The 23,427-nt window shown below is 57.6% G+C and overlaps 1 protein-coding gene across 3 annotated transcripts; it reads left to right on the top strand.

The window, feature by feature from the left end:
* Positions 1 to 74: 74 nt before the first annotated feature.
* Positions 75 to 23,219, top strand: STARD3 (StAR related lipid transfer domain containing 3). 3 transcript variants are annotated; one of them, XM_060291263.2, is made up of 15 exons: positions 12,270 to 12,428; positions 12,649 to 12,920; positions 15,827 to 15,904; positions 16,289 to 16,366; positions 16,490 to 16,543; positions 16,942 to 17,059; positions 17,253 to 17,351; positions 17,568 to 17,623; positions 17,991 to 18,083; positions 19,811 to 19,873; positions 20,040 to 20,135; positions 20,517 to 20,596; positions 20,698 to 20,802; positions 21,931 to 22,024; positions 22,473 to 23,219. In XM_060291263.2, the coding sequence occupies exons 1-15, from the start codon at positions 12,404 to 12,406 to the stop codon at positions 22,575 to 22,577; spliced, it is 1,416 nt and encodes a 471-aa protein (XP_060147246.1). In that variant the 5' UTR covers positions 12,270 to 12,403; the 3' UTR covers positions 22,578 to 23,219. The 3 variants fall into 3 exon arrangements, with proteins under 3 accessions (XP_069900670.1, XP_060147246.1, XP_060147243.1); XM_070044569.1 differs by lacking the exon at positions 12,270 to 12,428 and adding an exon at positions 75 to 549 and having other exon boundaries at positions 16,289 to 16,543; XM_060291260.2 differs by having other exon boundaries at positions 16,289 to 16,543.
* Positions 23,220 to 23,427: the final 208 nt, after the last annotated feature.

The following is a 23,427-nucleotide window of genomic DNA, read 5'->3' as shown; positions in this document are numbered from 1 at the left end:
ACCCTGTGGTGGTCATCCAAGGGTCAGGTCCTCGACCCTAGTGTCCAGTCCTCTAGTTTGGAGGCTTGACTGCTGACAAGCTCCGAGCCATCTTGGGAAGGACCACAGGAGTTCTAGATCCTGCTGGGGATGGCTGAAAGAGGCAGAGGGGGAAGGAAGAGTCCTTCAAGAGTAACTGGATTCCTCCAAAGGGCCTGTCCCCCAGCCCCACAGGCCTCCCCTCAGGAAGATCCCTTTTTCTCCACAGTGCCAGGCCTGTGTGGCCCAATAAGGATGATGCCCCTGGGCTTCTTTCCAACACCCCTACCGTTAGGAATATCCTTTCAGGCCTAACTTTAGCTGCAGCCCCCACTTCCGCCCCTTGGGGGTGGGGCCCGAGGGCTTGGGGGCGGGGCTGCAGTCCTACGCACGTTCGCTCTCGGGGGCGGACTCAGTGGCGGAAGTGGCGCCGCCGGGAGATCCCCTTCCTCTCCGAGGCGCTGCTGGGGCCGCGGAGACCGGCTGCGGCTGGGGCTAAGAAGAACTGGGGCCGTGGCTGACATGGAGCAGGTGGGTCCGCGAGAGGTCAGTGGGACCGGGTGGTGGTACGAGGGCTACGTCTTGCCAGCAGATCCCGCCTCTCTAGCCGGTGTCCGTTCATAGTTCCGTCCGACCCTTCCCACACCCCCTGCGCCCCAGGTTCCGCCCCCTTCCTCTGCTTGGCCTTGCTCCACCCCGCGCCGGGTTCGAGGGTCTCGGGCGTCGACCGTCCGCGGCCCCGCCCACTCGAGAGAGCCCGGGAAGGGCGTCCCGGATCGGCCTCCAAAGCCTATCTCTTCTTTGTGAGCGGAGAAGCGAGGGGGCGGTATCAGGGTATTAAAGGACAGGAGTTGGATATGGGGAGGGGTCAGGGCCTGAGAATGAGGAGGAATATATCTACAAGTTACTGTAGGTCTGCGTCTGTCATCCGGTCTCCCTCAACTTCCTTTGGAAATGGCAGTGAATGACATCCTAATTGACATCAGAAGGGCCCTTTAGTATCTTTCTTGAGTTCTTAGAGGTGCATACTAACTCGTAATTGAAGTAGTTGATACGTGCCTCTCTCCGCCTTTTTTGGCTTCCTCCGCGTCAGCATCCCCTTATTTTCTTCCTACTTCTCTGACGGTAGAAATACCGTTTCACATTCTCCTCTCGCCCAGTCCCTTACTCTGTACACTGAATTTGCGTGGTCTCGTCAACTCTCGTGGCTTCAGCTTTACACCACCTAAATACCCGAAACGCGCCCAGATGTACATCTTCAGCGGAGTGCCCCGCCCTGGAGCCTCAGACTTGGCCATCCAGCTACCAGTTGTACAGCTCCACTCCAGCTGCCACTCACTTCGTCTGAACTTGAACTGCTGCCTTCTCCCCTGCAGCTTCATTCTTTCTCTACCACCTCATCCCAGCCAGAAACCTGAGAATTATACTTCCTCTTCCTTCTCAATTCCCATATCTAAGAGGTGACCTGAACGTGCTTCACACTTGGCCCTGTGCCTCTCTTTTGTTACCACCCTTGTTGATGTGTTTCTCACCAGGATGACTGCAGTGACTTCCCAGCAACTTCCAGTCATGGCTGCCTGCAACCCAGCCTCCAAACTGTAACTCTTGTGATCCTTTTATTTTTTTTTAATTAATTAATTAATTAATTTATGGCTGCATTGGGTCTTCGTTGCTGCACGCGGGCCTTCTCTAGTTGCGGTGAGTGGGGGCTACTCTTCGTTGCGGTACGAGGGCTTCGCATTGCCGTGGCTTCTCTTGTTGCAGAGCACCGGCTCTAGGTGCACAGGCTCTAGAGCGCAGGCCTAGTAGCTGTGGTGCACCGGTTCAGCTCCTCTGCAGTATGTGGGATCTTCCCGGACCAGGGATCAAACCCGTGTCCCCTGCATTGGCAGGCGAATTCTCAACCACTGTGCCACAAGGAAGTGCCTCTTATGATCCTTTAGAAACACATCTCATAATGTCACTTCCTTGCTTAAAACCCTTTGATGGTTTCCCATTGCCTATGGGAAAGACTGAATCTTTAGCACAATTTACAGAGCTCTCAATGACCTTACCTCTTCCCTACCCTGTGTGTACCCTAAGGTCCAATAATACGGCATTGCAGGATGCGCTTGTCCACACCTTTTGTGTCTCCATGCCTTTGCATGCTCCAGCCCCGTTGCCTGAAAGCCCCTTCTCCTCTTACCTGCTGGGCTACCTTCTGCTTGTCCTTCAGTGCTCTGCTCAGGCAGCATCACCTCTGGACCACCTTCCCCCCACCACCCCCAAGGCTAAATATTGCCCCGAGTCCCTGCAGCACCTGTCCGTAATAGCATGATGATTGACAATACAGACTCCTGAATCAGACTTCCTGCGTTCTTATACTGTTTTGTGATCTTGATGAAGTCACTGCCTCGGTTTCCTCATTTGTCAAATGGAGATAGTCATGTGCCTACCTGACAGTTATTGTGAGTATTAAATGAAATAGTGTATGTTTAGGGCTTAAAACAGTGAGCACATGAGTGCTCAATAAATGTTAGCTATTACTCTTTTTTTTTTTTTTTTTTTGCGGTACGCGGGCCCCTCACTGTTGTGGCCTCTCCCGTTGCGGAGCACAGGCTCCGGACGCGCAGGCTCAGCGGCCACGGCTCACGGGCCCAGCCGCTCCACGGCATGTGGGATCATTTCCGGACCAGGGCGCGAACCTGCGTCCCCTGCATCGGCAGGCGGACTCTCAACCACTGTGCCACCACGGAAGCCCAGCTATTACTCTTTACATAAGAATAATATAGAACAGTGGGTATAACTTTTTAAAATATTTTATTTATTTATTTTATTTGGTTGGGCCCCGTCTTAGTTGTGGGAGGTGGGTTCCTTAGTTGCAGCATGCGAACTCCTAGGTGCAGCATGCATGTGGGATCTAGTTCCCTGACCAGGGATCAAACTCCGGCCCCCTGCCTTGGGAGCGTGGAGTTTTAACCACTGTGCCACCAGGGAAGTCCCAATGGGTATAACTTTTTTTTTTTTTTTTGTGGTACGCGAGCCTCTCACTGTTGTGGCCTCTCCCGCTGCGGAGCACAGGCTTTGGACGCGCAGGCTCGGCGGCCATGGCTCACGGGCCTAGCCGCTCCGCGGCATGTGGGATCTTCCTGGACCAGGGCACGAACCCATGTCCCCTGCACCGGCAGGCGGACTCTCAACCACTGCGCCACCAGGGAAGCCTATAACTTTTAATTTTATAAAGTGCTTGAGGACAGTTGACGTGGCTTACTTCTCATTCTGTCCCAGAGCCCCAAAGCCTGACTCTTCGTCAGTGAATATGACTCTTTGTCATTTCTCAATGACTCTTTGTCATTTCTGCTCAAGAAATGAATCTGGAAATGAATAAATGTTACATGGCAAGCATTAATTCTAGAGAAATGTACACAGAGCTCTGGGAACCCAAGCAAGAAAAAGGCCAAGGATGGCTTTCCAGAGGAGCTGACAATTAGTGAGAGGCCTTAGAGCGAGAAAATGAGTTTACCAGAAGGAGGTAGAGGCCAGGGTGGGCTCAGAGAATGGAGAGCTCTTGCAGGGGAGGGGGCTGAGGTGGGCAGGAGGGCAGAGGCAGTCTCCGCTGCCAAGGCTGGGGATTCTTTCCCTCACCTGGCCATGAAGTGTGCCCTGCAGGGACCATGCCCTGGGGAGGTCTGGAGGCCTGGTACCCGTGTTTGGGGACAGGTCCCTGGGGTAAGGTCAGCATGCACTCCTGTGGGCTGGGCCTGTGCTTTAAACCTGAATCTGGGCTTTTGTTAGTGCCTGGAATGCCCATCTTCCTTACGTCCAGCTGGTAGATGTGGAGACCCGAGGCAAATGGCTTCTCCTTCCTGTGGCTTTCCTGACCTCACCCACTCTAGCCTGGGTCAGATGCTCCCTTCTCTGGGAGCCCACAGTCCTTTGTTCGTTCCTCCCTGAAAGTGCTGATCACAGCATGGCACTGTACATTTATCTGTCAGCCTCCCTCAGCAGACCCGGAGCCCCTGAATATCCCCAGGGAGCAGCACAGCGTCTGGCACCCTGTACGCTCTCAGTTCTCGTGCTGCGGTAAACTGAGCTCTCCCACACCTAGACTTGTTTGGAGGAGGGGGGCGTGGGTGAGACCAAAAATCCTGTACGTTTGACAGCTCACACTTATTGCACTGAACGGTAGAGATGGTTGGCCCCATTTTACAGACAAGGAAGCTGAGACTTGGGAGGTGTCTCAGCAGGAACTTAAGGAACCATCCTCTGACTCCAGGTCCACAGCTGTCTCCCAGAAACTGCCTCGGACTCCCAGCCCTCAAAGGGGCAGCTACCATATCAGTGGGATAACCGACAAGGAAGGCATCCCATCCGGCCGTTGTGTGTCCCTCTGAACTTTTGCTGCCTGGGAAGAGGCTGATCCTGGCTTTTGTCTGGTCAGAGCTGGTGCTGGGAGGAGTCTGTGCTGAATCACCCCCACCCCTGCAGAGCCCTTCCCTCAAGTAGGCTGATAGGACTGAGATCGCCCTGGAAGATGACAGGCTGTTTCCAGACTGACCTTGAGAACTTGACCTCATTAGCCCCCATTTGTATCCAACAGCACCAAGGGGTCGGGTGGGGCCTGACTCACCAGCCCTTGAGTAGGCCAGGGGTCAGAGAATCACAGAGCAGGGGGCATCTCCAACATTAACAGGGCCTGGCATGTAGAGGGAACTGAAGGGCTGAGTAGATCTCAGTTCGTTAGGATTTTCCAATACACTGTACCGTCAGAGCCTTCTGGGCTGGGGAGGGGTAGGGAGTGTACAGTGATCAATATGGTATCTTGGCTTGACTGTACCCTCTCCACTTCCCCAAAAGGAAGGGAGAAACAGAGCCTGGCTTGGGCTTTGATATCTTATTTGTCACTGCTGCCGTGTCCTCCTCTCCTTAAATTCCTACCTCTCCAGGGAACTTCCCAAGTCCTCTGGGTGGAGCAGAGTAGGTGCCAGTAAGCCAACTTTGTCGAGGCTGATGGCATGGGCCACTGAGCCCTGAACTACAGGAGAGCCTAATGTGTACCATCCTGGGCGAGCAGCTCCCTGAGGTCAGGGCCCATCCTACCACCTAGCAGTACTGATGGACCCTCAGTTTGGGCAGAGTGCCATGCTACACATGTCCGGCCCAGGGCCCTGCCTCTAACACTGTGGCCCCTAATATTAGTAATAGCTACTGTTATTTAAACACAGGCACTTTGCAGGTGTTATTTCTAATCCTTTCAATAGTTCTGTGAAGTGAGCACTCTACCATCCCCATTTTACAGGTGAGAGACTCAGTGATTCGGTCAAGGGCACACAGCCTAATAAAGAATGGCCTTGGGCTTTCAACTCCAGGTCTGCTGACCAACCCCCAAACCCACACCCTTTCCCTTGTTCCAGGGTAGGCATTACAGATCCACAGCCCAGTGAACCTACTAGATATGTGCCATGTATGGCCAGACACTGGGCCTCAGGGGCTTAAGGAGAGAGGACTTTGAGGCTCAGGTCTAGCGTGTTGGGAAGGAAGTGCTGAGGCAGAGTCCCGAGACCTGGGCTTGGGGAATCCTGAGGCTGAGGGTGAGGTTTGCCCAGGAGGTGCCTTGTGAACTGGTCTCTGAAGAGTTGGAGCTCCCCCCAGGGGCCGGAGGTCATTCCAAAATGGGGAAACAGAGGCACTGGAGGCACAGAAGGGAGACCAGCTGGCCATGGTGTGTCCTGGGAGCAGCCAGTGATCTGGACAGTATTGGAGGAGGAGTATCAACCCCATAGCAAGAGAAGAGTGCCGGGGACCCTTCTGCTATCTGAGGGATTTAGCTCCTCACCCGGTCTTCTCTCTGTGAGTTGGGGCTCAGGGAAGAGGGGAGCTGCTGCCCTGCCTGAGGGTGCCCAGGAAACCAGTCCCCCTTGCCCGTTAGTAGTGGAGGTGCCGGGTCTCTGGGCAGCACGAAACACCAAGAGAGGGTGGAGTCCAGCTCCAGGAGAGGCTGGACAGGTGGGGCTGCTCCTCCAGGGCTGGGTGTGAACGTACACCTGTGCATGTGATGCTGCAGGAGAGGGTGGAAGTAGTCGTTCAGCGCATTTCGTGAATATTTACCAGGTGAGCCTGGTACCGTTCTGGGAACTGGGCACGCAGCAGTGAGCAGAGCATGGGAGTCCCTGTTCCAGTGGAAGAAGGCAGGCAGGAAACAGCCCAGCAAACATATAATATGTCTGGGGTGATGTGTGCTGTGAAGACGAATAAAGCAGGGGAAGGGAGTGGAGGTTGGGGCTAAATAGGGTGTCCAGGGAAGGCCTCTCCAAAGGGACCAGAATGGAGGGAGGGGACATTACAGAGACCTAGGGGAGGAACAGACAGGACAGCAGGAACAAGCGTCCAGGGCTGGGAACAGTGAGGGACTGGTGTGGCTGGAGCAGAGGGTTCCAGGGGAGGAGGCCAGGGGAAGAGGAGGCTTACAGGCCAGGGTGGGGACTTGGGCCTTTACTCTGGGGCAGCTGGAAGCTCTTGGAGGTTTGGGGCATTGGGAGGTGTGGTCTGACTTTTACTGGGATCCCTCTGACTGCTGCGTTGAGAATAGACTTGGGACGAGGACAGGAGGCGGTCAGGAAGCTGTAGCAGGTGAGAGATGTGGCTCGGGCAGGTGATGGTAGTGGTGAGCAGTGGCAGCTACTGGCTGGATTTTGAAGGATTTGTTGATCGTTCAGATGTGGAGCGGAGGGCACTGGGCTCTCCACAGGCCCTGCCTGGATGGCTGTTAAGCTCTTTGGGGTCTTTTGACAGCTCGCTCCCCAGCCAGCACAGGCTCTGGAGGCAGCCACGTTTGGGTTCACCGGGTCCCAGCCCAGCACTGAGGGAAGCCCACGTGTCCCTGGGGTCAGCTCTGCTGCATCCAGGCTGGGGGGCTGTAGGCAGGCCTCTCTGAGCTTCAGTCTTCTCATCTCCATAGCTCCTGGTAGCGGGTGCAGTGAGTAAAGGAGAGGATGTCTGCAGGGGGCCAGCGTGGGCCACTGCCAGCCCAGATTTGTTTCTAGTGGATGGTCTGCAGGCCTGTTCGGTCTGCTGTCCTCCGTCCCCGAGCCAGCTTCCACCCAGACCGGCCAGCAGCAGAACACAGGCCAAGGCCGACCTCTTCTGCACGCAGAGCCTCTGCCTCCTGCCCCGCTGTGGATTCTCCATTAACCTGGGCATTAACAGGGGCTTGGTCCAGAGCAACCCCAGCCCTGGCCTGAAGCCGTCCCCCAGAGGCAGTCAGAGCTCGAGGCCGTGTTTCCGCCAAAGAGGCAGGGGTGTCATGTTAGCTCACCGTTCTGCAGCGATCGCTCTGCGTCAGGGACTATTCGGGGCCATTATGTGTAATAAGTCGCTTAGTCCTTATAATGCCTCCAAGAAGTAGGTACTACTGTTACCCCCATTTTACAGGGAGAAAACTGAGGCACAGAGAGGTTCAATGACTAGTAAGGTGGGAATCCAGGCTTTGAATCTTCTCCTGGCTTGACATCCAGTCCTTTCTTGGCTTCACCGATTCCTCCTGATTTGTGCTGAGTTAGGGACCCGTCAGGGAAACCCCCGTGGCTAGTGCCAGCATTTCCTGAGCAGTGCAGCGTGGAGGATGTGTTTTGAGCCCGTGTCTCCTGTCCCCTCAGCCTGGGGAGAGGGTTTGGAGGAGCCGCACTGCTCCGAAGTGAGAATCATTTCTGGATGTGGATGAGACTTGTTCCGTCCCCTCGGGGTCACAGAGCGCAGCTGGTGGAGGGAACACTAGCTAGAACTCGCGCGGCTCGGCCCAGCCGTCTGTGGGAAGCTGGGCAGAGGAGAGGGTGAGAGGACCTCAGAGGGAGCCGTGGTGGCCTGGTGGCCGTGGTTGACGCCTATGGCACGCTGACTCTGTGGTGCCGCGCTCCCCACGCACCGCTGTCTCCTGTGATCCGCCAGGTGGCCCAGGCTCAGTACAGGTCTCCCCCGTTTCCAGGTGCAGCCTTGGAGGCTTGCTGAGTGAGGGAGGGACATCGCTCACATTGCAGACTTGCCTTGGCCAGGAAACGCCGGCCGGAGCTTTTGGCCTCGGGTGTGACTGAGGCCTGGGAAGGACCCTGTCTGTGCCCCTGCCACCTAAGAACCGTGGAGATTGGACCCTGGGGGAGGCGGGGGTGGGGGGAGCAGGCACCAGTGGGAAGGGGTAGTATCAGAGATCAGTCCCAGGCCCCACGCTCCAGAGCCTGTGCCGGGAGCCAGGGCAGCCCCCCACCTCCCGCCGCAGCCCCTCCCTGGGGAGACACATTTGCCTGGAGCTGCAGTAGCTGGGCCCTTAGTGCACAAGGTGAGAGAACCTGGGCTGAAGGCTTGGACAGCTTGCTCTGGGTCACCAGGCGGGTGAACTGTGGAGCTCACATTTGAACTCAGGCCTTTGGGGGTGACTTTACTACTGTGGTGTAAGCCCCACCCCCTCCCGCACCCCACTTAATCTCCCTCTCACCTGGACGGCCTTGCCAGTTGCTGGTTCCATCCAAGCACGTGCCATCCTTCTCCCGACCCGTACGTAAATGCCAGCCTGAGGCGGTAGCAATCATTGCTGCCTTTGTTATCGTGGTAAAGCATACACAGCGTCACATTTACCGTTTCAGCCATTTTCAGGTGGACAGTTCTATGGCATTAAGTATATTAGCGTCCCCTTTACTTAATGCAGCTGAAGAAACCGAGTCTCAGAACGGTTCCCTTTGCCCCGGCTCGCACGGCTGGTGAGGGCAGACTGAGACTTGAGCCCTGGCCGCAGAGTCCAGTCCTCTTTGCACAGTACAGCTGCCTGCTGCTGTCCGCTGAGTCGGGCCCCACCCAAAGCTCCTGCTGCGCTCGGGCTAGTGTTTCCTGGGGCGAGTAAGAGAAGGCCTGGGCGGGGGCGTGAGGGCCCACCCCTCCCCTTTGCCCGCTGAGCTTTCCCTGGGCCCAGAGACCTGCCTTGCCCACTCCTCCCCACGCCTCTTTCCCTTCAGACCCAGGATGATAAAACCTCCAGTTTCCCCTCCCTCCCCGCCACCCTCCCCAAGCCTCAGCCGCTCAGCTTCCGCAAACACATCAAGGGTCAAGTCTGCAGGCAGCCCAGGCGGACTCCTTCATGCCACACGTGCTGCTCCACTCCCGACGCCTCTGAAGGCGCTTGGGAAGGGCCGGTGACAGCAGGTGGTGGGCTTGGCAGGAGGCGCTGCTCCCAGGGGGCTGCGCGGCAGCCCTGGCGGGGGCGGTGGGCGGAGCCCAGGCCAAGCTGCTCTGCCGGCAGCTGCCACCTTCCATCCTCCAGGGTCAGGGCAGTTCCAGGCCAAGGTGGCTTTCACCTCTTAGACTGGCAGGTGGTCGGAGGGAGCTCAAAAGCCTTTTGAAGTCGTCTGAATGAGTTATTTTCAAACCGCACCCAAGGAGGCGCCTCAGAGGTGACCATGGATGGAGTCTGAGGAGAGGCTGACCGGTGGGGCCCTCTGTGGCCGCGTCTTGTGGCAGGACCCACACAGTCCTGCTTTTATCTGTTTTCTATGTTGAGGTTCTTTTTTTTGGCTGCACCCAGGGAGTGAACCCAGGCCCTCGGCAGTGAAAGCACAGAGTCCTAACCACTGGACCACCAGGGAATTCCCGTATATTGAGATTCTAAGTAAGGTTTTCTTGTTGCTGTTTCGTTTTAAGTTAAACCATGGACCTTTTTCCCACATAGAGAAACGGAGGTTTGCTAAGAAGGACTTGCCCAAAGTTATTCAGGGTTAGTGGCTGCCCTCAAACTGGGGCTCAGGTCTTAACTCCTGACCGGTGCCCATTCTACCCTACCAGCTCTTGCTTATTTGGACCCGGAGTTTCTTTCCTGGGGGAGGGTAATGTAGAACCCTTCTCTCTCTGTCTCTTGGCCAGGCGCCCCCACCCCTGCTTCAGAGCTCCCGGGGTTGGCTCCCTCACATCCCTTTGTCCACAGCTCACCCGGGCTCCCCCAACACCTCTGCTCTCAGCCCCTGTCTGTCTCTCGCTTCCACAGGGATATCTAGGTGTGTGAGTGTCAGTGCTATTGCCACTCTGAGTGTGTCTCACACCCAAGCTGTTGCCACCCAAGTCCTGTCCCCAGAAAGGAAGGGGAAAGCCAGGGGGAAAGACAGACAGACCCTGGAGCAGACTGGGAGTGGGGAAGTCACAGCGCCCTGCCATGAGATAGGGAAGAGGGAGAGGGGGAAGGCAGGTAGAAAAGAGGAGAGAGAGGGAAACATGAGAGAGACTGATCTGATGGGGGTGGAGAGAGACTCACAGATGGGAGAGAGATGGAGAGGAAGAACCAGAGAGGGGGCGAAATAAAGATGGACGTGGGAGAGGGTACAGAGACACTTCTAAAGAAAGGTAGAGAGGTAGCTTGTGAGAGAGACAGAAAGGGGGAGGAGAGATGGAGACAGGTCTGGCAGGAGACAAGAGGGCTATTAGAGACAAGCGAATGTCACCTGCCCTGGGGCTGCGGCCCTGTCTCAGTGAGGGATGCGCTGAGTGTGCGGTCTGGCACCAGATCCAGCTGATGGATGTTGGGGGGTCCCATTGCCTGCGGTCTGTCACATCCCCTCCTCTGACTGCCGCCTTCCAGAGCTGGGCCCAGCCTTCCTTCAATACCCTCCAGGTGAGCTTGTCACAGGGATCCCAAGAGTGTGGTAGTGGGGGGATGGCCTTGGGCTGGTGCCTCTGCTGAGAACAGTCAGCTCTGTGTCCACTGGCACAGAGGCAGAGGGATGGGCGATCCGGCTTGCTCGGAACCCCCTGCTGGCCACATACGGGGGGCTTGTTTTGGACTTAGTAGATGGAGTGGGGCGTGGAAGGTAGCAGACATAGCAAACGTATGGAGGGGACGGTGAATCTGGAGGGGAGACTGGTTAGATCTTGCCTTCCCAGGATCAAGCACAAAGATCTAGGGCTCCCCTTCCACTGGCCCCCAAACCTGCCCCCTGGTGCTGGCGTGTGAGAACACTCAGGGAGACCCTTGATGGGCTCCCAGAAACTCAGGCCCCACTACACTGCATCAGCTCTTCTCTGTCTCTAGACTAAACCTTTCCTCCCCCCGCGCAGGGGACAGGGCCTCTGAGGGCCCCTGCCAGCAAGCTGGTAGAGCAGAGACCTTAGGCCTGGGGCTGAGGGCCCCCGCCAGCAAACTGGTAGAGCAGAGACCTTAGGCCTGGGGCCTGCACGGCAGGGAGGGGGTGCTCCAGGGCCCCTTTTGTCTCTAGGGTTCATGAGGATTTCAGCCTCGTGATTGCACAGGCAGGTAAGGGATGGGTAAGTCCATTCACCCTTTCGGAACCTTGGCTGTCTTATCTGAAGAATAGGAGGAACCATCCTGCCCTGTGTGGGCATGAAACACGGCCATGGGCGCAGTGTTCTGTGGGCACTGGAGCTCTGGGCGAGCCTTGGGTAGTGGCTGGGTTTGCCCTGGTCCTCTCTACCATGTAGCATGGAGCTGAGGGCCATCCATTTATTCAGCATTGTGCTAGGTACTAGGAGACAGCAGGGACCAAGTCAGATAAAGGCCTGCACCATGGCGTTTGCAGAACGATCAGTAAGATGGTTTCAGATTGTGAGAGTTCACTGAAGAAGGTAAAGCCCCGTAAATTAACTGGGACTGGGGACAGGAGGGTGGGAGGCTCTGAGGAGAGGGCTTTGGAGCTGCCCGTTGAAAGGACTGGGGAGAACATTCCACCCAGCCCGGAGAGCTAGGTCTAAGGCCCCCGAGGCAGGACCGGGCTGCCACGTGTAGGGACCTAGAAGGCCCGGGTGGCCGTCATAGTGAGACGGGGCCCGTGCCTTGTGCGAGGAGTGGTGCGAGGAGCCAGGCAGAGCCACACCCTGCGAGGGCATCACGAGGAGGGTGCTGTTATCCTCAGACCCGGGGGGCGCCCTTGAAGGGCTGTAAGTGGGGAACGGCAGGATCTGATTCATGTTCTGAAAAGCTTTCTCTGGCTGTTGTGTGGAGAGGTGGTTGCTGCGGGGTGGAGAGAGGAAGCCTGGAGACGCGCCCATTAGGAGCAAGTTGGAGCGCTGGGAGAGAGCCGTGCTGGGTGGGCCTGAGGTGGCAGTGATGGGGACATAGCTGGAGATGAAGATGTCATCCCGCCATCCCGCCCCCAGCGCAGAGCACTCTGCTCTAGGAAGTCCCTCCCAGTCGCCATGGATTAGGGGGTGGGAGGGTAGGGCTGGCTGCTGGGAGGGAATGTGGCTTTGTGCTTGGAAAACAAAGAACAGAGCTTGGGACTGACTTCTCCTGGGGGTGGGGGCAGGCCCAGAGGCTGAACCACAGGGCAGCGCTTGGCAGGAGCAGGCTGTGCCCCCAGACATCGGGGAGGATCCCAGAGGCCTCCAGGGCTGACCGTGGGGCTGCAAGACTTTGCCGGGGATGGCGGGTGTAGCAGCACGACAGAGTGAGAGGGATGCTCAGACCCCTCCAGCCTGAACGGCCGGCCACAGTGGGAAATTAGGCAGAGGGCCCCGGGCCACCGGGCTAGGCTGGGGCTGAGGGGCAGATGTGTTTGGGAGCAAACGGGGTCCCCGGGGGCTGCGTGGGAAGGGATGAGGGAGGTGACCAGGACCTCCAGGACCCTGACATGCAGGACCTGAGCCAGCCGCCCTGTCTTCCCGCAGCCGTGCCGCTGAGGCCCGGCCCTCTCTGCCTGGAGGTGGGGGCCGCCAGGATGAGCAAGCTGTCTGGGGAGCCGGCCCGTGACCTGGAGCGCAGCCTGCCAGCCGTGGCCTCCCTCGGCTCGTCGCTGTCCCACAGCCAGAGCCTCTCCTCGCGTTTCCTCCCGCCGCCTCGCGAGAAGCGCCGGTCCATCTCCGACGTCCGCCGCACCTTCTGCCTCTTTGTCACCTTCGACCTGCTTTTCATCTCCCTGCTCTGGATCATTGAGCTGAACGTGAGTGGGGGCAAGGCTGGAGGCACAGGCCGCACTGTGGGGGTTGCCTGGGCCTCAGTTATTCCATCTGCGGTATGGGAGGGTTGCCTCCGGCGGCAGGGGGCGGGGGGGGGGGACTGTTGATTTCCAGGTAAAAGGAAGAATGAGATGATAAGAATAGCTGTTCTCATCTTCCAGAGAAAGAAACTCAGAGAGGCTGAGTCGTTTATCTGAAGTCTTTCAGCAAGTATGTGAAGGCGGCAGGGTTTGAACCCAGACTCTGGCTCCAGAGCTTGCAGTCTTGACCTCTGCGCCATACTGCCCCCTAGCGGACACTCTTGAGGAGGGAGCCCAGAGGACTCTGGTTGAGCTGTTGAAAGCTTTGTCTTCTTTCTGCTCTACATTACCCTCTGGCTCAATTCATTCATTCATTCATTCAACAAACATTTTTGAGCCCCTGCTGTGTCCCAGATACTGTGCTAAAAGCAGAGGGTACAGTGGGGAGCAACCAGTAAAAACTCCCAGTTCCCCGTGGCACCCAGCTCTCCTTCCCCACTTGGGGCATTCTTCCAGTGCCCCCCAGTTTGGCCTCTTGGGTTTGGTGAGATGCCACCTAGCAGTCTGGAGGCGGAGCTGCCTGTCGGGGCAGGGTCTGCCCCCTTCTCCCCCTGTGCAGTGCTTGGCCAGCTGGTGGTGGGACCTAATCCCCTGGTGCTAACAGGGCAGAGCAAGACCTGATATAGAGGCAGGAGCTGTGGAACAGGGCATCCCAGGCTTGGTCCCGTGCCAGCTTCTCCTCTGTAGTAACTGTGTGACCTCAGCAAGGGACTCAGCCTCTTTGAGACCCCCTGTTCTCCTTGTGCAAAGTGGGTCAGAGTTCTGCATGGCAGGTGCCCTTCCTCCAGATCGCAAGCTCAGGTGTCAGGAGAATGGTGCTAGAAATGAATTTGGAGAAGGGGCTGCTTTAGGGGTGAAGAGGGTAAGTTTGATTCCAGGCGTGTTGAGCTGGAAAGCAAGGCAGGGCTCTGAGGGTGACTGTCCTTTGTGCACAGGGATGAGCTGGCACCTTCAGTGAGGAGCCACAGCCACGGGGCCTTTGGGACCATCTTACCGATGAGAGAGCTGAGGCCCAACAAGGTTCAGGGCCGCTTGAAGAGCTTCCGAGGTCCTAGACATTCTTGCTTTTGAAGGTCCCGTGCAGCATCTCAAAGCAGGCACTAAAATTCACCCCCATCCTTCATTCAGTATATATATTTACTTGCCAGAAAAGAGCTGAAAAAAATTTTTGATAATTTTACTTTTGAAACTCTCTGGCTGTATTGGCTGTAATAGCTTAGCAGTCATCATGCAGACTTGGGAATTCTTGCAAAGTGCGCAAATCTAACCTCCAAATTGTTTTCAAATGTGATGAAAAATTTCAGAGTGCTGGATTTAATAGTTCATAGAATCAACATAATGTTTCACTCAGTAGACACTTAATTGAAATTTTATTAATTTTCAGTTCTGTCATCTTATTTTCATATTTTGGAGCATATATTTTTTAAATTTTCTAACAGACTGTGTGTTGCCCAGTGGATGCAACGACGCTGGCCGGGTTATAAGACCTGTGCCAAAGTCTTGTAGCCCCTGGCAAAGCAGGGGCTGGAACTCCACTGTCCTGGGTCCTCATGCAGTGGGCAGGCGGGTACCCAGGCAGAGGGAGAGTTCTCTGTAAAGAGAAAAATGGTGGAAGACAGAGCTTGAGGGACAGGGGCTGTTAGGGGTGGGAGGGGCCGTGGAGCCCAAGAGGGAGCAGTCAGGAGGAAGAGGTGGACCAAGCTGGGGCGGGGTGCGGTGTCAGACCAGGGGCAGCGAGGCGTCAGACTCCACGGGGCTCAGAGCGGTCTTGAGGTTGAGGCATTCAGTGGGGATGTGCCGGGGCTCGAAGTTCAGTGAGGGGCTGTCCACATTGCTGGCTCCTGCCCCGAGCATCAGAATCACCTGGGAGTTTTATAACCATTCTAGATGCTCAGCTCAGCCTGAGATTCAGACCCAGTGTCTGAACATCTGTATCTTTAACAAGCCCCCTCAAGCCCCACTGCCCCAGTTCATATCATCTGCCGGAGATCAGAAGCCCCGGTCCAGGTGTGAAGGCTCTTCCCCTTCAGGGCTCCCAGGCCCCATTCCTGAGAGTCCCCTTGTGCCCCCCTTCTCCGGGGGCTGGCGCCCCACCTGCAGAGGCGTAAGCCTGCCACCCCATTCCTCCTGAAGCCTCAGGCTGCTCTAGCTCTCAGTGTCCATCCAGGCCCCTCACTCCCCAGCCAGGGTCTCAGGGGTCCCATTGAAAATGTGTGGGTGGCTAGGGCAGGGTCAAGGACCAGTCTGCTCACTCTGAATGCCATCCCCTCTAGCAGCATGATGGATTTTGCCCATTAAGCACAAACCTAATCAATTGATTTGCCACCTGGGGCTCCGTCTGACACCACTGCCCACCCCTGGCCCCCATCACCCCAGATGGATGCTTGGCTGGGAAGATAGAGCACCGCAGTGGTGGGAGGGAGATGAAATTATGTGAGAGGCATGCTCCCAGCACCCTCTGTGCCAGCGCTGCCTACCTGCATAGGGCTCATCGCCTCTCCTGCACAGCCCCAAGGCCCTCCAGGCCTGCCTCTTCCTGGGCAGTGTGCCCGCAAGTGTCTGAGCCTCAGCTTAGCCCCGCCTGTCTGGGCTGCCTGGATCCTTAGAGAAACAGTAATAGTGCTGGGGTCTCAGGTCCCTGGCTGGGCTCCCCTGCTGCCTCAGGGGCTTCTTGGGTGGTAGCTGAGCATTTACAGCCTCTCCTCCTGGTTCTACTCTCTCCCCCTCCCGCCCCCTCCCCCCTGGGAGAACAAGGGGCAGCCCTGGGGACTTGGTTCCGCTTGCAGAGCTGTCCACATCTCTCTCTTCAGACCAACACAGGCATCCAGAAGAACCTGGAGCAGGAGATCGTCCACTACAGCTTTAAAACTTCCTTCTTTGACATCTTGGTGAGTGGCCTTGGAGATCCTGGGGACAGAGGGCATAGGAGCGTGACTCTTTCGCTGGATTCTCTTCTCGCAACACACATCCTAATCTGATCAGGGAGACTTGCTCCTATCTTCAGGGAGCCCTCAGTATTCAAACGGGTTCCTACATGAGGCCCCACCTTCAGAGAGCCCCAAGTGGGAGGGGAAGACGAGAGACCCCTATCCAAGAAGGTCACATCCAGATCGTCCCCAAAGAAACGCTGACTTGGCCTCGGCCATCCTCTCCTGGGGTGTGCACACCATGTGGAGGGAACCTCAGGCAGCAGGACTGGAGGGGGAGGCCAGCCTTCAGCAGGGGTAGGGCCGTTGGCTTGCCTGTGATGGTTCCCCGGCCCCCCACACCAGGTCCTGGCCGCCTTCCGCTTCTCCGGACTGCTCCTGGGCTATGCTGTGCTGCGGCTCCGGCACTGGTGGGTGATTGCGGTAAGATGCCACTTTCCTGGCAGCTCTCAGGCCCTGGCGGGGCTGGCGCAAGAGATGGGATGGAGAAGGCCTCACTCCCCAGCCTCTGTGTTCGCTCTCTTCCTCCTTCCCTCCCCTGGGCAGGTCACCACGCTGGTGTCCAGTGCATTCCTCATTGTCAAGGTCATCCTCTCTGAGGTCAGTGGCTCAGGGTCTGGCTGGTCTGGTGGGCATCTGGCCTGAGGGGTGGGCTTCTCCCAAGAAGGGGCCGCTCCTCTGAGTTTGGGTGTCTGACCCTGTTGTCGGGGTTGGGGTGAGGGGGAATCCTGTCCTTTGAGATTTCTAAGGGGTCATCTCCACTGGCTTTCCGCACTCGCCCTGCTGCAGCCCCAAGGACGGAAAGTTCCTCCTCTAGCCTAACCTGAGTTTATCCTGCTGCAGAACCCATTAATCCATCCATCTCAAAGGCGTGTGCCCCAGAGGGTCCCCACAGCTGGTACCAGGAGTGGGGTGTAGGCCAGAGTTGGTAGCCCCAGGGTGGGGCTCTGGGTTTGAGGTGACTCCCTGCCGTGGAGCCCAGCCCCCTCCCTCCACAGCTGCTCAGCAAAGGGGCCTTCGGCTACTTGCTCCCTATCGTCTCCTTCGTCCTCGCCTGGTTGGAGACCTGGTTCCTTGACTTCAAAGTCCTACCTCAGGAGGCTGAGGAGGAGCGATGTGAGTGCTGGGGGGTGAGGGGGTGCAGTGAGGGTCGGCCCCACCCAGGAGAGGAGAGTTTCGGGCCTGAGAGCCAGTTCTGAGCTCTCTTGCCAGCTCTGCCTCTAGGAGCCTTAGGGTGAGCCTGGGCTGGGGGACCCCAGGCTGACTGTCCTTGGTCTGGGGCGATGGCTGCCCACATCTGCTCCCCCAGGGTATCTCGCTGCCCAGGCTGCTGTCGCCCGAGGACCCTTGCTCTTCTCCGGAGCCCTGTCCGAGGGCCAGTTCTATTCACCCCCAGAATCCTTTGCAGGTGAGGGCTGGTGGGTGGGAGAACTGCCTTCGGGGAGGGGCGTTGGCTGGGTCTGTTCTTTCTGTTCGTGTCAGCTCCCCAGGGAAAGCGAGCAGCCCTCTGCCACACCCGCTTTCATACCCCTACACCACTGCCCTTGTACCCCGACCCCCGCCCCGACCCCCGCCGCCCCGCTCTCTCCGCCTCTTCCCATTGTCCTCTGCTTGTTTTCTGCAGGGTCTGACAATGAATCAGATGAAGAAGTTGTTGGGAAGAAAGGCTTCTCTGCCCAGGTATCTGGCTGCCTACCCCGCCCCGGGTGGGCACCCTGGACGAGGGGCCAGTGGTGCGCTCAGCCAGGTGGGCAGGGGCTTCCCAGCAGAGGGTAGACCTTAGGCAGCCTGAATGCCAGTCCGTGTCCATCTGGGTGTGTGCCCCACTGTCGGTCAGGCCCACTGGTCTGCTTCCTGCCTGGGGCCTGGGGGTAGCAACCGCAGCCACGGCACCTGGTCCCAGGAAGCCCGCAGGGCCCGGGAGACCAGCCCAGACCCGGCATCTGGACATCTGGCTGAGTCAGGCTTCCCACCCAGCCCGGTGCAGAAAGAGCAGGTGGGGTGCAGACCCCAGGCTGACCCCTTCCTGACTCCCATCCCTGGCCAGGAACGGGAGTACATCCTCCAGGGGAAGGAGGCTATGGCGGTGGTGGACCAGATCTTGGCCCAGGAGGAGAACTGGAAGTTTGAGAAGAATAATGTAAGAAACCTGTCTCCCACCTGATCCTGAGGGTTTTCCTGTGGGGAGTTTTCCCTCCCTTTTCTGAGGCCTGAGAAATAAGCCCAAAGATTGCACGGGTTGGAACCATATTCCTAACCCCGGGAGAGGGGGCTGAGCCCTGGGGTCAGCCACTTGGTTGGGCTGCATTGGACATTCCCACCGCCCCTCTCCCTGCTTCCCGCCCCCCACCCCCCCGCCCCTGCTGCTCTGCTCCCTCGGCTCCAGCTTTGAAGGGGAAGCCAGGCTTCGGCCCTGTGTCTGGTGTTTTGTTTCAGGGTCAAAACAGTATTATCTAAAAAGATGGCAGAGAGCTTGGAAAACAAAGGGAAAACATCGTCATCCCTTTCTCTGGCCAGTTCCTCTGGCAGCCCTTGTCGGCCTGGAGACACGGTCCTTCGTGGTTGCAGCCGCAGCTGTGCTCCTGCCTTTAAACTTGATATCAAAAGCCTTTCTCTCCTCATTGCAGAACATTTGTCGGAACCACTGTTGTTTTTTTTTATTGAAGTGTAGTTGATTTACAATGTTGTGTTAATCTCTGTTGTACAGCAGGGTGACTCAGTTATACACATATGCACATTCTTTTTTTATATTCTTTTCCATTATGGTTTATCTCAGGATATTGGAGATAGCTCCCTGTGCTATACAGTAGGACCTTGGTGTTTATCCATTCTAAATGTAATAGTTTGCATCTACCAACCCCAAACTACCCGTCCCTCCCTCTCCCTCCCCCTCCCCCCCTTGGCAACCACAAGTCTGTTCTCTATGTCTGTGAGTCTGTTTCTGTTTTGTAGATAGGTTCATCTGTGCCATATTTTAGATTCCACGTATAAGTGATATCATATGGTATTTGTCTTTCTCTTTCTGACTTACTTCACTTATATGATAATCTCTAGTTGCATCCATGTCGCTGCAAATGGCATTATTTCGTTCTTTTTTATGGCCGAGTAGTATTCCATTGTATATATGTACCACATCTTCTATATCCATTCATCTGTTGATGGACATTTAGGTTGTTTCCATGTCTTGACTATTGTGAACAGTGCTGCTATGAACATAGGGACTTTTTGAATTCTTTTTGAATTATAGTTTTGTCCAGGTATATTCCCAGGAGTGGGATTGCTGGATCGTATGGTAATTCTACTTTTAGTTTTCTGAGGAATCTCCATACTGTTTTCCATAGTGGCTGCACCAATTTACATTCCCACCAACAGTGAAGGAGGCAAGGAGGCAGAACCACTTTTTTATTTTTTGGCTGCGTTGGGTCTTTGTAGATAACTTCGCGCAGGCTCTCTAGTTGCAGCGAGCGGGGGCTACTCTTCGTTGCAGTGCATGGGCTTCTCATTGCGGTGGCTTCTCTTGTTGTGGAGCATGGGCCCTAGGCGTGTGGGCATGTGGGCTTCAATAGTTGTGACGTGTGGGCTCAGTAGTTGTGGCTCGCAGGCTTAGTGGCTCTGCAGCATGTGGGATCTTCCTGGACCAGGGATCAAACCCGTGTCCCCTGCATTGGCAGGCGGATTCTTAATCACTGTGCCACCAGGGAGGTCCCAGAACCACTGTTCTTTAATGGCTGCTCAGATATCCCAAAACTCCTGGAGTTTTCTACCCTGAGCTGTTAAAAACCTGCCCTGCCTGTCACCCATTCCTGCCCCCCAGGCTCCCCTCTGCCCTACGCTCACCTCCCTGCCACCCTTCTGTCCCTGCCACAGGAATATGGGGACACTGTGTACACCATCGAGGTTCCCTTTCATGGCAAGACCTTCATCCTGAAGGTGAGTGAGGGAAGAGGTGTTCTGGCGCCTCCTGCTCTGCCTGGGACTCGAGGAAAGAGCCCGGGGGTAGGGGGACCCTCCGGCAGGTTTCTCCCAACCAGGAGGGAAGGGCTGGTGTGCCCGAGTACATCTGGCACCACCCAGCCCTCTGCCCGCCCTGCTCCAGACCTTCCTGCCCTGCCCCGCGGAGCTGGTGTACCAGGAGGTGATCCTGCAGCCCGAGAGGATGGTGCTGTGGAACAAGACGGTGACAGCCTGCCAGGTGAGCCGAGCCAGGGGGCCAGGCCTGGTCACCCCTCAGGGCAGAGGCAGAGCGACATGGCAGATGAGGGCGCAGTTGTACCCCAGCATGGCCAATGACCCCCAGGGGACCCAGGTCATGTCATTGGACTGCCCTGTGCCTCAGCTTCCCCATCTGTAAAATGGGGATGGTGGTACTAGTGCCTCCTGGAGAGGGTGGGGAAGATGGAAAGAGGAAAAGCTCAAAGCGTCTGGCCCAGCCAGTGCCCATGAATGGGAATGGCTCTTAATTAAGGGACCTGAGCGGAGAGCAGGCTGGCCTGGGGCTTTCCTGAGATGCTGGGACCCTTCCCTGGGGTTTTCCTGGGGTGGATACACCTCACGTCTGCCCTGACGCCCGCAGATCCTGCAGCGAGTAGAAGACAACACCCTCATCTCCTACGATGTGTCTTCGGGGGCCGCGGGCGGTGTGGTCTCCCCCAGGTGAGTGGCCCCCAAGCTCCCTCCTCTCAGCCAGGCCGCCTGGACCTGGCTGGACCGCCTGGACCTTCTCGGCACCCCCTGACCTAACCCAACCCCTCCAGGGACTTCGTGAACGTCCGACGCATTGAGCGGCGCAGAGACCGATACCTGTCATCGGGCATCGCCACCACCCACTGCGCCAAGCCCCCGACACACAAATATGTCAGGTGAGCTGAGCCTTGCCTGGGGTCGTCTGCGCTGGCCCCTCCCCTGGTAGCTGTGGGGACAGGGCAGGGTCGGTGTGTACAGTTGGGCACTTTCTCCTGCCGAGGCTGTCTTCCTGTCCCCAGTCCTGCTGCCCCTAATCCTGCTTATCTGCTGGAGGCTGGACCCACCACCAGGCTGGAGGGCAGCTCCAGGATAGACTGTGAATGGGGATGAATAGGGACCAGCCCGGGAAAGGGGGCTGGGAGCCATGAGGTTGCACTGGTCTGGGGGACCTGAGCAGGAGGCTCTGTGTTCTGAACCATCAACTTCCTGCCTGAGGAGACTCAGGCCCCTTTCATCCCCTCTGCCTGCCCCGCGGCCTTGCCTTCTTCCTGCAGCGCTTGGAAGTACCTCCAAAGGAGAGGCCTTACTCTCTGCTGCCTGTTCCAGGGCCTCCTCCAATTCTCCTGCTGTCTAATCCTAGACCTGCAGGTGACCTCCTCCCAGATACCCCACTCTTCCCCTTCTGTCCTGGGGTTCCTCAGAGAGCACTGTTCTTTGAGTGTCAGCTTGGGGCTCTGGTCTCGCCATCACCGCAGACTTGCTGGGTGATGGGCAAGCTCATTTCCCCTCTGGGTGCCAGCTTCCTTATATGGAGTCAGGGGAGCTGTAGGCGAATTAAATGGAGATGGGATGTGCACCATACAGCTCAGGCCTGACGCCGCCTGACAAGGCGCCCCCTCCTGGAGACCAGTGGCACTGCACCGCTCCCGGAGCTGGGCCCTGGTGAGAAGTGCCCGCCCAGCCCACCTCCTCAGGACTAGAGCAGACCTAGAATCCCTGGACCGACTAGATGAGGGCTGGGAAGGCGGTGAGCTGGGGCTTCCCTGCCACTGGGGGTATGCAAACATCGGCAGGCGGTTGTAGGAGGATTCGAGCGTCACATGGCAGGTGGGGGTGGAGGGCTGTATGCTGTGGCCTCTGGGACACCCGTCCTGGGCCCTGCTCAGGCAGCGAGGGGGTTGCTGGACCAGCAGCTCCCTTCCCTCTCCCACCCCAGTCCAGGGTGGGCCAAGAATGGGGCGGTGGGGGGGGAGTCAGGGGTTCTGCCTGGTTCCAAGGTCCCCCACTGGTGCCTCTCTCCTCAGGGGGGAGAATGGTCCTGGGGGCTTCATTGTGCTCAAGTCAGCCAGTAACCCTGGAGTCTGCACCTTCATCTGGATCCTTAATGCAGATCTGAAGGTGGGCGCGCCGGGGCTGCGAGGCAGGTTCTGTGGAGCGGAGGGGCCTCTGCTGTGTGACCTTGGGCGCTCCCTGCTCTGCTCAGAGCCTCCCCTACTCTCTGCCTCCTTTCTTACTCTAAAACTGGGGGCAGGGTCCAGGTGGTCTTCTCACCCTGAGTTGCCGGCGGGCTTGTGCCTCCCCTTTTTACCTCTGACTCCCGAGGACCCCAGGAAGGGTGGCTGGCTGCCAGCCCAGCCCCTCCCAGGTCTTTCTGTGTGACTCACGCCAAACCCGGGGCACGGCATGTTCTTCCTGCCAGGGGGGAGGGGGGAGGGGGGAGGGCGGCCTAGGCTGCATTCCAGAGCTGCACCTGTGTTCTGGCCCAGAGCAGCCCCTGCTGGAGCCAGTTGTTGAGGGGGAGCCCCTGCCCAGGGCAAGCCTTCCTGGAACTTCTCGCCTCCCCCAGGGCCGCCTGCCCCGGTACCTTATCCACCAGAGCCTCGCAGCCACCATGTTTGAATTTGCCTTTCATCTGCGGCAGCGCATCGGAGAGCTGGGTGCACGGGCATGAGCGTGCCCCCTCACCACCCTGCGGGCCAGGGTCCTGTCGCCACGGCCTCCAGAGCCAGAGGAGGGGCCGGTTGGGCCTCCCGCTGCCCACAGAGGACCTGGCCTCAAACAGTGGGGAGGAAGGGGCTTCCTCCCACAGCAGCCCCTCGGCCCCAAGCTGCCACCCTCCACGCGCTTCACTGTGCCTGGAAGCCCTGGCCGTGGGCAGGTCGAGAGCTCAAGCGTCTGACTCTGCCGCTGAGGCCAGTGGGGTCCATCCTGCCGACGTTTACATGGCGTCCCTGCCTCCTGGAAGAGGAGATCCGCTGTCCCCACCTGGCCAGGCCGGGGTCTGGAATGGGAACCTCGGACTTGGTTGGGGAGGACCCTGGGCAGGACAGAAGTCAGGGCAGCCTTGTCACCATCGTGAAGGCGCAGGACCCCCTTCTTCCACCTGCTCTCTCATCACGGTGTTTTAGGATTACTTAAAGGGTCTGGGACCTTTTTCCACTTGCACTTGTAGGGGTGTAGGTTGCAGGTGGGAGTGGTGGGTGCTGGCAGGGAGCCTGCCTCTCCCAGGTTCTCTTCAGGTTGCCTCCCCCCACCCCACCCCTGCCCCGCCCAGGGCCTCGTTGGGGACCTTTGTAATTTGAGCCGATTAAAGACATGAACTCAAAAAAAAAAAGCAGTCCTTCCAGCCTGGCCTCTTGAGGGAAGAGAAGGGCAGCACCGCGCGGAGGCTGCAGCCGTCACATGACACACCCTCTCAGAGCCTCGCAGAGCCGGGATGGAGCCAGTGGAGCCCCAGTTCCTGGAACCACCCCCAACTTTCTTGAATGGTTCATCTGGGCAGATGACTGCTCAGAGAAAAA

Source organism: Globicephala melas, chromosome 20, assembly GCF_963455315.2.
Source record: "Globicephala melas chromosome 20, mGloMel1.2, whole genome shotgun sequence".
Classification (NCBI taxonomy): domain Eukaryota; kingdom Metazoa; phylum Chordata; class Mammalia; order Artiodactyla; family Delphinidae; genus Globicephala; species Globicephala melas.
The sequence above is the reverse complement of the archived record's forward strand: the minus strand, read 5'-3'. Positions and strand labels throughout refer to the sequence as shown.